The sequence below is a fragment of the Hyla sarda genome, chromosome 1 (genome assembly GCF_029499605.1).
Source record: "Hyla sarda isolate aHylSar1 chromosome 1, aHylSar1.hap1, whole genome shotgun sequence".
NCBI classification, from domain to species: Eukaryota; Metazoa; Chordata; class Amphibia; order Anura; family Hylidae; genus Hyla; species Hyla sarda.
Genome location: NC_079189.1, coordinates 336,942,451 through 336,955,429, shown reverse-complemented (window position 1 = coordinate 336,955,429; position 12,979 = coordinate 336,942,451). Strand labels below are relative to the sequence as shown.

The 12,979-nt window shown below is 39.4% G+C and overlaps 1 protein-coding gene across 4 annotated transcripts in view; it reads right to left on the bottom strand.

Annotated features, from left to right (window-relative positions):
* The window catches only part of FSD1L (fibronectin type III and SPRY domain containing 1 like), a 71,162-nt gene that overhangs the window by 24,367 nt on the left and 33,816 nt on the right, over window positions 1-12,979 (bottom strand). For all 4 annotated transcript variants that reach the window (XM_056520262.1, XM_056520255.1, XM_056520267.1 and 1 more), the window contains exons 3-4: window positions 9,660-9,791; window positions 5,995-6,096 (exon numbers count right to left, since the gene is read on the bottom strand). In XM_056520262.1, the coding sequence (XP_056376237.1) occupies window positions 5,995-6,096; window positions 9,660-9,791 (234 nt within the window). The remainder of the gene's footprint in view (window positions 1-5,994; window positions 6,097-9,659; window positions 9,792-12,979) is intronic.

Genomic DNA, 12,979 nt, shown 5'->3' with positions numbered 1-12,979 from the left:
AGCAAAATTTTCCAACTTTACAGACATTGGGGAAGAGTTATCAAAACCTGTGCAGAGGAAAAGCTAACCAGTTGCTCATAGCAGGGTAGGAGGACGGGGGTCAGGGAGGCTAGTCCTGATCTGGCACACCTCAACTTTTCCTGTATAGCAGATAGTTCAGCGTTAGCATTGCTGCAGCAAGACACTGCCTCTGACAGCCAGGGAAGTATTTACTCCAGTAAGGAAGGGAGGAGTGCAGGGCAGGCCAGACAGGTGCTGGTAGTGAGACTCAATTATCGGGGACAGACAGGGTAATTGTCACAAAGACTGGGATCGTCATTCCTGGTGCTCGAGTCTGGCACATTATGGATTGAGTTGACAGAATACTAGGAAGGGCAGGTGAAGACCCAGCAGTCATGGGACACATTGGCATCAAAGACAAAGTTAGGGGTAGGTGGAGTGCCCTTAGAAATTATTTCAGACAGTAAGCTTAAGGCAAGGACCTCTAAGGAAATATTTTCTAAAATTTTACCTGTACCACGTGCCACACTAAAGAAGCAGCGGGAGATTAAGGATCTAAACAAGTGGCTCAGAAACTGGTATATGAAGGACAAGTTTGGGTTCATGGAGAACTGGCCTAACTTTTCTGTTGGATAAAGGCTCCACGATATGGACAAACTGCACCTTAAAAGGGGTACTCTGGTTGAAGACAACTTTTTTCTAATCAACTGGTGGCAGAAAGTTATACAGATTTGTTAATTACTTCTATTTAAAAATCTTAATCCTTCCAGTTCTTATCAGCTGCTGTATGCTCCAGATGAAGTGCTTTTCTTTTTTACTTTGATACTATACAGAGGGGCGGGTAACAGTGTAGCTAGAGAGTTTGGGGATATGTAAGAAAACTGGGGGTGGTGAGACGGGAGGGGTTAGATCAGATACAACTGATAAGAGGAAGGAAAATATGAATAAAAACATCAGGTTTATGTATACTAATGCCAAAAGCATCAATAATAAGATGAAGGATTTGGAAGAAGAAGACTATGACATAGTGGGGATAAGTGAAACATGGCTAGATGTGAGCTAGGACTTGGCAGTTATTATACAGGGTTACAGTCTGTTTAGAAATGACCATATAAATAGGAAAGGGAAGGGGTTTGCTTATACATAAAATCCTGACTTAGGCCCCTTCTGTGCAAAGAGACATATTATTTGATATAAGATATGAGATTTGTTATAAGTCACCAAGTATAATGGAAGCAGCAGAAAGCCTTCTAATAAGACAAATAGATGGGCAAGCAAAGAAGGGTGAAGTCATTATCATGGGGACTTTAACTACTCAAATATAGACTGGGAAGCTAGAACCTTCAGGTCCAAACAGGTTTTTCTCAGTAATAAAGTACAGTTACCTTTCCAAACTACTGCAGGACCCAACAAAATGGGTCGCTTCTGGTCAACGGGCCAGGCATAGTACCTGAAATAGAGGTCATCTTGGTAATAGTGACCACAACATAATAGATTTTCATTTATCCTATAAGATGTCTACTAGTGGGGCTGCGAAAACATTTAGCTTCATGAAGGCCAATTTTCCCCAAATAAGAGAGGACCTTACTGACGTAGAAATCATTCAGACTACTGAAACAAGATGGTAGTGGGGAGACATTTAAAAAAATATATATAAATATAAGGAAAGTAATAAATTCTGCAAGAAACAAATAAGATTAGCAAAAATCGAAACAGAATGATTGCCATATAAAGTAAAAAGAACCCAAAAATATTCTTCACCTACATAAATAAGAAACTTCAAACCGAAAATGTATGTCCCTTAGAAAAAATATGGGTGTAATAGTGGAGGAGGATGACAAAAAGCCTTCTACTAAATGCCTTCTTTACTGTATTTACACAGGAAAATCCAATGTCAGATGACGTGAGAAGGGATAATGTAAATTCTCCAGCAAATCTCACCTGTTTAACCCAACAGGTAGTGTGGTGCTGGGCTCCGTTTGCATTTATTCCAGAATTTTGCAGGAATTAAGTACTGTGCTAAAAATCATTATTTCTTATTTTTAAAGATTCTATAAAGACAGGGATTGGTGCTTAGCAAATTGTGTGCTAATATTCAAAAATGAGTCAAAAAGGGGTCCAAAGGGGATTCTGAGAACTATAGACCTGTAACATCTGTTATGGGTAAGATTTTTGAGTGTTTTCTGAGAGATGCTATTCTGGAATATCTTAATGAAAATAACCATCTAACACAGTACTAACCAGGGCAGACTAATCTGATCAGATTTCATGAGGAGGTCAATTATATATTGGAAGGGGGTGAAGCTGTGGATGTTGTATATCTGGACTTTTCTAAAACATCTGATACCATGCCGCACAAAAGTTAGTACATAAAATGAGGATGCTGGAACTAGGGGATGCTATATGTGAATGGATTAGCAACAGGCACAGTGATAGGGTGGGTATCAATGGAACTTACTCTGGTTGGGTGACAGTTACTAGTGGGGTACCACAAGGGTCAGTACTGGGTCCACTTCTTTTCAATATGTTTATTAATGACCTTTTAGAGGGATTACAAAGTAGAATTTCTATATTTGCAGATGAAACCAAACTGGATAAGGTGACCATCACAGAGAAGGACATTATAATATTACAGAGGGATCTGAGAAGCTGGAGGCTTGGCACAGACATGGCAAATTAAATTTAATATGGATAAATGTAAGGCTATACACTTCGGACATAAAAAAAAGATAAAAAATTATTTAACAATTATGTGTTAAATAGTAAAACATTTGGTAAAACTACTATCGAAAAAGGACTTTGGGTTACTGATGGAAGTCAGTGCAACTTTAGTAACCAGTACCAGGCAGTGGCTGCCAAGGCTAAAAAAGTAATCAAGAGAGACATAGAGGCTTGTGTCAAGAACATGTTTTTCCTATGTATAAATTACTAGTCAGATCACACATGAATTATTGGGTCCAATTTTGGGCACCTTCATATAAAAGAACATGGCTGTACTGGAGCAGGTGCAGAGGAGGGCGACCAAGGTAATTAATAGTATGGGCGGATTACAGTCTGTTATGGGCTATTGGCATTAGCCTCATGCCTGTTGGGGGTTGCCTTTCTCTGGATCAACACAATAGGGTCACAATAGGGTATTATGTTGAAATTGATGGACTCCTGATTCTGGTTGCTATGGGCTACTGGTCAGTTTTTCCTCTGCACAGGTTTTAATAAATCTCCCCCATTTTAAATTAAGTTAAAACTGTCTAGATATTTTTCAAAATATCAATAAAGAATGAAGTGATGTATCGGGACATTATGACAAAACGTGTTTCTTTATATTTGCCTACTTTCAATGACTGAGTAAATGTGACAAGAACAATTCTTCTCACGTCTCTAGTGCTTGTGTTTGATCAGTGATGTCATCCGTACGCTCCAATGCTTCCCAATGCCACCTACTAAGCTATTCATTGTGCACTTAACTGTTTATCTGTAGGATTTTTAACAGCCAGCATGGTTTCAGATCAAAATTATATTGTGCCTCTAAATAAAGTTTCTAATACAAACTATGAAAAAGTGTTTTCCACTATAATACAACATATTTGTCACATGTCAACGTTTTCAATTTTTACAGAGAAAGCCAGGCGGGAAATAACCTATTGTTTAAATCAAGTTTATATGTTAAACATATTGTTTAGGAATTTTTTGTGTTTTTTTTTTCTTCTAATTTTCCATTTTTTTCATGACAAGAAAAAATATTGGTCTAGAAATGCACTTGAGAAGATGCTGAGCAAGACAAATGCTGCTTCTACAGATTGCACAGTTAATATATAAGGTACTGTAAGTTTTATCTCCTAGCACCTAGGTGCCAGGGTCTGCAGCTCTGTACCTAGATTCCCCCTTAAATTTTTATAAAAAGATGGAACAGAAAAGAAATAAAAATTTTAAAACAGCACAGTGAGCGTAAGAAAAGGCTATTCTGTCAATCTCAAAAGTTATGCGGCATATGACAATGAATGAAAAGTTTACTGGTCTAAACAATTAGGTATTTCAGAAATATTTCTACAGAGGTAGTACAGTCATGGCAGTAAATATTGGCACCCCTGAAATTTTTCTGAAGTATTTCTCACAGAAAAGGATTGCAGTAACATGTTTTGCTATACACGTTTATTACCTTAGTGTGTATTAGAACTAAACCAAAGAAGGGAGGAAAAAAAGCAAATTGGACATAATGTCACACCAAACTCCAAAAATGGGCTGGACAAAATTATTGGCACCCTTTCAAAATTGTGGAAAAATAAGATTGTTTCAAGCATGTGATGCTTCTTTAAACTCACCTGGGGCAAGTAACAGGTGTGGGCAATATAAAAATCACGTCTGAAAACATAAAAAGGATAAAAAGGAGAGAAGTTCACTTAGTCTTTGCGTTGTGTGTCTGTGTGTGCCACACTAAGTATGGACAACAAAAAGAGGAGAAGAGAACTGTCTGAGGACTTGAGAACCAGAATTGTGGAAAAATATCAACAATCTAAAGGTTACAAGTCCATCTCCGAGATCTAGATTTGCCTTTGTCCATAATGCGCAACTATCAAGAAGTTTGCAACCCATGGCAATGTAGCTAATCTCCCTGGGAGTGGATGGAAGAAAAAAATTGATGAAGGGTGTAAACGAAGGATAGTCCGGATGGTGGATAAGCAGCCCCAGACAAGTTCCAAAGATATTCAAGCTGTCCTGCAGGCTCAGGGAGGATCAGTGTCAGTGCGAACTATCCATCGACATTTAAATGAAATGAAACGCTATGACAGGAGACCCAGGAGGACCCCACTTCTGACACAGAGACATAAAAAGCAAGACTACATTTTGCCAAAATGAACTTGAGTAAGCCTAAATCCTTTAGGGAAAACCTTCTTGTGGAGAGATGAGACCAAGATAGAGGTTTTTGGTAAAGCCCATCATTCTGTTTACCAAAAATGGAATGAGGCCTACAAAGAAAAGAACACAGTGCCTACAGTGAAATATGATGGAGGTTCAATGATGTTTTAGGGTTGTTCTGCTGCCTCTGGCACTGGGTGTCGTGAATGTGTTAAAGGCATCATGAAATCTGAAGATTACCAATGGATTTTGGGTAGCACTGTACAGCCCAGTGTCAGAAAGCTGGGTTTGCATTCCGAGATCTTGGGTCTTCCAGCAGGAAGAAATGGATGAAAATAAGGCACTGAAGAGTTCTGAAGTGGCCAGGAATGAGTCCCGATCTAAATCCCATTGAACACCTGTGGAGAGTTCTTAAAATTGCTGTTTGAAAAAGGCAACGTTCCAATAAGAGAGACCTGGAGCAGTTTGCAAAGGAAGAGTGGTCCAACATTCCGGCTGAGAGGTGTAAGAAGCTTATTGATGTTTATAGGAAGTGACTGATTTCAGTTCTTTTTTCCAAAGGGTGTGCAACCAAATATTAAGTTAAGGGTGGCAATAATTTTGTCCAGCTCATTTTTGGAGTTTGGAGTGACATTATGTCTAATTTGCTTTTTTCCCTCCTTTTTTGGCTTAGTTCCTATACACACAAAGGGAATAAACATGTGTATAGCAAAACACGTGTTACTGCAATACTTTTCTGTGAGATATACTTCATTTTCTTGAAAAATTTCAGGGGTACCAATAATTACGGCCATGACTGTATATCACTGTATCAAGGTGACATTGTGCATTAGCCAAACCTAAAGGAAACCAGTTGCCAGGACATCTGCAATATGCCCTTATAGTGTTGGAAGCAAGGACACTTACTGCCAGTAGGCTGAAAAACAGCTTAACGTATAAGAGTGAATTAGCTTACACATGGAAACATCTAAATATCCACATCAGCAGTAAAGTAATTTCATTAGATATAGTGCATCTACATGAAGTACTGGTATATGAGGCTGTTCATGCTCCTCTGAGTAGCATCATCTAAGTGTATGAGTAAAGAGTGTATGAAGAAAGATGTCTTTAAGGTTTCTCTTCAAAGTCACATTTCTGTACCTTGGAAAACTCCTCAGGCTCCTTTATGTCCATACTCCGTGAAGCAAATTCTAATAGCTCTTCTGAGCTTTCCAGGGCATTTGTACATTGGGACAGCTGATTCTAGAACAGAATGGAGTTATAAGAGGGCAATGGAAGTGTGAGCTTTGAACGACATTACATGATTGAAAAGACCAGACGCTAACACTTATATCTGCTACATTACTTATTAAATGCTCAGACACTGTCTCCCTCCAATGTCTGTACAAACAGAATTTGTCTTTTTTCACATAGCATCAACATATTGCACCCTGCTGTATGATCATTCACACAAGTTCCTGTCTACATAGTGCACATATTCTAAACATCATTTCACACAAAAACCAGATCCATTTTACAGTGAAATAAAAAGTGGGGCATGCATGTTTTCAAAGGTAACTTTTAATCCAAATAGCAAAAATAATCCCCCAAATACGAAATGAAATTGCCCAGTAGAGCCAAAAAGAGACCAAGTTCCCCCAAACAGATGAGAATGAAACCAATGGACAAATCAAATTAAGACCTCTCACCTCACATCCATTGGTCATGAAGTGGTCCAGATATCCTATCAGAGAGAAGTCCAAAAGAAAAATGATCCAGCAAACTGAGAATGATGTAAGGATGAGGGAAAAATCCCCCTAATGAGCCCTATGTGAGTAGTGTAGGCTAGCCCTCCGCAAACAGGGAACCAATTGGGGGAACCCACACTAAGAATGACAACTCCTGCTGGGAAACACTCCAAACTAAGTGTGTCCATACATGTTTCTCAGGGGAAAAGATAAGAAAATGGGGTTAGAATAGTAGCAGAAAAATGTGAAACTGAATATTACAAGTAGTTGTAAATTAATAGTCAAATGACTAATAGTCAAACTAAACCTCATACATATAGCATATGGCTATTACTGCCACTGTATTTAGATCTCTCAGTTTTGCCCATTGTGACTTAAAGTGGTATTCCACAAAAACAAAAAAAAATATTTTTTAATTTTTAAACAGATTAAACAGATTTGTAAATTAGAAAAAAGTAGAAAAAGGCCAGCACGGCTGAATGAAATATTCAAAACTTTATTCACGAATCCTTGTTAAAAACCTTCATGGTGGCAGAAAGACACGGACATATACAAAAGTAGAAAAATTGCACATGGAAAAACAGTCCCAAACAAGGCTGACGCGTTTCAGGTTGCTATACCCTTACTTATAGCTATGAGTAAGGGTATAGCAACCTGAAACGCATCAGCCTTGTTTGGGACTGTTTTTCCATGTGCAATTTTTCTACTTTTGTATATGTCCGTGTCTTTCTGCCACCATGAAGGTTTTTAACGAGGATTCGTGAATAAAGTTTTGAATATTTCATTCAGCCGTGCTGGCCTTTTTCTACTTTTTTCTGCTTTGGTTGGAGGTAGCCGTGCACGCCCCAGGTGAGCTGAGACTCTTTTCCTCTTTTGTTGTTAAGATTTGTAAATTACTTCTATTTAAAAAATCGTAATCCTTCCAGTAGTTTTCAGCTGCTGAAGTTGAGTTCTTTTCTTTCTGACAACAGTGCTCTCTGCTGACACCTCAGCTTGTCTCAGGAACTGTCCGACGCATTAGAGGTTTGCTATAGGGATTTGCTCCTACTCTAGACAGTTCCTGAGACAACCAGAGCTGTCAGCAGAGAACACTGTTCTCAGACAGAAAATAACAACTCAACTTCAGCAGCTGATAATTACTGGAAGAATTAAGATTTGTTAATAGAAGTAATTTACAAATCTGTTTAACTTTCTGGAGCCAATTGATATAAAAAAATAAAAAAAAGTTTTTTCCTTCCTGGAATACCCCTTTAAATGTTCAGCATACCTGATCTCCTCCTGCCACTGCAGCATGATCTATCTTTCTATACTACTATTGCATTTATCCCTTGCAGCTTATGTTTTCTTTAATATAATAAGTGTTGGAGGTTTGGTTAGCATTTGACTATTAGTTTATTCATACATATTCAGTTTAACATTTATCTGCTACCTATTCTTACCCTATTTTTATACCGATTTCCCGATGATTCTGCCTATGCAGGGTTTGTACAAAGGATTGCCCTTCTTAGGCAGGTACCCCGCTTGTTCTCTGTGCGAGTAGGAGTAGCTTACACTACTCAAATATAGGGTTCATCAGGGTTATTTTCCCTCATTCTATCCCCATCCTCAGTTTGGTGGATCCATTTCATATTGGACTTTTCACAGCAGTTCTCTCCCAACTACCTCCTAGGACATTAGGACTGCTTTATGACCTATAGATTTGAAGCGAGAGGTCTCTTCTTTTGATGTGTGCACTGGTTTTATTCTTACCTGTTTGAAGGTTGCTTCTCTTTTGGATGTTTCACATAAAGCCCTGGCTGGGGGGACTTGTGAATCAATTAATCTTACCAGCAATCCTCTCGGTCAGTATTACTAGGAAATTGTGAATAGGACAGCGGTTACAAGAAGCATCTTGTGCTTCAGAGGACCTGTCCTGTAATACATGACTTGAATGGATGCTGTGTAATAATACTTCATTTCTCTTGTGGTGGTGCTGCTGCAGGGAAATTGAATACATACTGCTGGGTTTCCCCACAGTGAGGGTCATACAGTTGGAGTAGCTAGCCGAGTAGCAGCGGCACGCCTCCTCCCCGCCTCCTTCAGGCACGTTGCTGATACTCGACTGGCCCCTCCAACTGTTCCAGCATTATACAAAAAAAGCTGTGACTGCACCTCCATAAAAAATTTAACCATTCTGCCTATGTGTTAGCCGAAGGCTCTGATCACATTTCCTGTTATCTCAGGTATACATTGGAAGTATTTCCTGACAAACACCACTGATAAAAAAGGCTTAAAGGGAACCAATCATCAGATTTTACCCTATATAACGCTTGGCAAAGCGTTATATAGGGTAAACTCTTTATTTTCACCATTCCCGGGGGATGCTACTGCCCCCAGGGATGGTGAAGATATGAAGTTATAAACTAGTCACCGCCGCCGCCTTAAGTAGTCACCTGGGCGGGGAGCTCTTCTCACCAACTCCCGTTCTTTGGCCGGCAGCGACGCCCCCTCTGCTTGATTGATGGGCCGCGTCATCGCTCTGCTCCGTCTGTTCAGTGAGTGGAAAGATGACGCGGCCCATCAATCAAGCGGAGGGGGCGTCGCTCCTGGCCGAAGAACGGGAGTAGATGAGAAGAGCTCCCCGCCCAGGTGACTACTTACGGCGGCGGCGGTGACTAGTTTATAACTTCATATCTTCACCATCCCTGGGGGCAGGAGCGTCCCCCGGGGATGGTGAGGACAACAATTTTACCCTATATAATGCTTTGCCAAGCATTAAATAGGGTAAAATCTGATGATTGGTTCCCTTTAAACAGTATATTTTACCCTTTGGCTCCCATTGTAAAACATACTTCTTAGTATAAGTTTATTTAATGTATTCCTCTGAATCAAACAGAATAGTCTGCTATGGTACTCTATGAAGCACAAAAATTTGAACAATAATGCATACTGGCCTGGCATATGCCAAATACCTTGGTGCATGAGGCCCTATGGATATGTTCAATAAAAAAACTTTCCTAAAGCATATAAAAATGTGAACAAAATGTGAACAAAGCCGAACAGTTAGTAAATAAGCTTTCACCCAATGTGCACACTTACCTGTAACTCCTGGGTTTTGTGGGCCTGTTCTTGCTTTATACTGTTTGTCATGCTCTCCTTCATCTCATCTAGCATGGAGTAAAGGCTATCAAACTCTTCATCCAAGTCTGACAGCACTTTGGTAGAGTTAGTCTTAAAAGAAAACAAAGATCACTAATTGCTTTTTTACAAATTACTTTTACTAAGGCCTTTAAGACTAAAAAGATATAATTTGGGGTCCAGTACATATTGCACATAGCATAGCATTGTGGTAGCACACTCTCCTTTCCTATTTTAAACTATATATTATATGTGTATTAACACACACACATTTATATTGTTTTTCAATGATTATATTAACCAATTAGCCACCACCATACAAATGACTGCCGGATGCCTTTTGCCTGTTTATTTCCAATATGGCTCCTACAAATTAATGTGGGATGTACAAAAAGTAATCTGGCAGGGAAATATAAAAAAAAATTTCAATATGCAAGAGGGAGAATTTGGCACTGCTCTAGCTACTGGAACCTAGAACCTGCAAATCACCAGAAATAGGCGTAAATAGACTTCACGTTACACTGACTAGACTAAAGGAGAAAATGTCTCAAAACCTAGGCAGAGGAAAAGTGGAGAGGTTCCCCATCGCAACCAATCAGATAGCTTTTTTCATTTATTAAAAGGCCTCTGAAAAATAATTAAAAGGTAACTAAACTACTTTTATTCTGGCTGCTGTTTGCACTAGTTATAACTTGTAAAAAATAGCCACTGATATTGTTAAAGTTTGGGATGCTTTACAAGCCCTGCTCACCACTGGCTCATTCCCAGTCAGCATCTATAAATACAAGGTGATTCAACAAGGATGGTGCAGAATAAAGGACTGTAGTTAAAGGGTTACTCCAAGGAAGTATATATATATATATATATATATATATATATATATATATATATATATATATACACATACACACACTGTATGTTCTAAAGCCACCACACTACCTGGATATGTTCCCTGTAAATCATTCTGCCTGCTATGCGTGGCTCCTGTGGCCTCTCTGTTGTCTTCTCTGGCTGCTTGATATTCTTTGTCATCCTTCTCTCACCTTGCCTACATCTCCCAGCAATCATTGCAGCTCTGCTTTGTGAGCCCCCACCCTCGTGCTCAAACGGGCAGAGAGAGATTCAGTGTCTGATTAGCTGAGGCTGCACACACCTCCCAGTTCTCAGCACTAAAGAGAGCATGACTCATTAGTGCTGGGCAGAAACCACGTGGCCTGTGTCTCTCAGGAGGGTGGGGCTGCTTTCAGAGAGGGATTTAGACAGAGAGAATAGATGGCTGGATTATGTAATTCCCTCACTTCATGCACGTAAGTGACAAGCAAAGAAGGGAAACTGCTCTATATAGCTAATGAATGACAATTTATTTATTTATTTAGACAATTTATTAGGTTGATGAGAGGAAAAGGATGGGCTATGAGTTAAGATCAACAAAGTACCCCTTTAAAAAACATCAGTGGTAAATGGCTAGTGACTGAAAATCAAAGCAAAACTGGCTTAGTTGTCCATCACAGCACAGGTTTATTTTCAAGAACCAAATCTGAAATGTGCTTCCATAGAGTGACGTAAGATGGTGACATCAAACCACTGGTACATAGTAGTACCTGCAGTAAGAGACAGATCGCAGCAGGTGTCAAACCCGACACCCGTTGAAATCATCCTTTATATTCATGAAATGCAGAGCGGCTCTCTGCAGCGCTCAGCATCTCTGATCTGTACTCCGGCCAGTGATGTAAATAGAAATTCACAGCACTGATTCATATTTGCCGCTCAGAGCGGTGATTGGCTGGCACCATCTGGCCAATCACTACTCTGAGCGGCAAATATGAATCAGTGGTGTGAATTTCAATTCACATCACTGGCTGGCCCGGTGTTCATAGCTGAGATGCGGAGAGCTACAGAGTGCCGCTCCACATCTCAGGAGTGACACCCAGGGCAATCTGTCCTTAGTGCAGGTACTTCAGCTCCTAGCATGGAACAGTTTGTTCCATGCTGGGAGGAGTAGAAGCACCTAAATAGAGAGTATCTAATAGAGAGAATAAAGTAGTAAAAATAAAACAAACTTTATAACACACATTATTAAAATACATTATTAATACATTTTACAAAATAATAAAAAAAAATATATATTTTTGCAATTAAATGGCCCCTTTATCCATTTTTAATATTGTCACTTATAGTTTTATGTCCCTGCCCGCTCACATAAATTCTTTCCTGACTGAAAATGAATAAAAATTTAGTTCTAAATTTCATTCCCTACAATTTTTTTCATACCAACTGCATTATATATATTTTTTTCGTACCCCAAAAAAAAATAAATAAAAAAAATGCCTGCAGGGAAACTGCCAAAGGGGCCAAAAATACAATTTCCACACAAAAGGTAAAAACGCCTGAAAAAAAACGCCAAAATGCAGGGAAAATTTTTTTCATGCGTTTTTTCTGCCATTTTTTTTTATACCCTATAAAAAACGCAATACAAAAACCTCAGTGGAATCCTAGCCTTAAAGAGTACATATTGGACTCAAACAAAATAAATGCATTCTGTGCAATGAGCAAGTGCAAGGTCCCTTTGTTTTACCAAATACACTGTCAATAGCCACTCCTACTTGGACATGTTAAAGATCTGGTTAATGCCACAAACAGACTATGTTTGGCAGATCTTCCTCTATTAGCAAAATGGTGCACCTCTACATTTCCATTTGACTGTTTACCAATAACTAAATAAAACTCTAACAATGTTGCACTTGCTTCAATGATCACCAGATCAAACACCCTGCAACTTTTTTTTGTAGGGTTACATCTAGGATTCAGTGCCCCCAGCCATATCTGAACGTGCCCATATCTGAGTATATGCTGGCAGGCATCTAAACAGTGACTACCACCTAGACATCTGCGGTGTCACCAGTGTCAAACTTTTTAAACATTTGTAGTCTATAGATAAAACTTGGATAGATAATATGTATTTTCAGTTTAATAAATTAGTGTCATGTTCTCTCGGTTATAACTACCTAGGCTATATTTTTGCACCATCCTTTTTGAATGATCCTAGGTATCCTACAGGTAGGGCTGGGCGGTATACCGGTTCATACCGAATACCGAATTTTTTTGGCTGCACGATATGAATTTTCCCCCATACCGCAATACTGGTTTGGCCCCTCGGGAATGTATTATCAGCCCAGCGCAGCGCTGTCCCCACATCGGGGAACTAATTCTATGTTACCCGCCAGCACTGTTCTGCCCCCCCCCCCCCCCCAATTAATGATCAGCCCAGCGGGGTACTACTC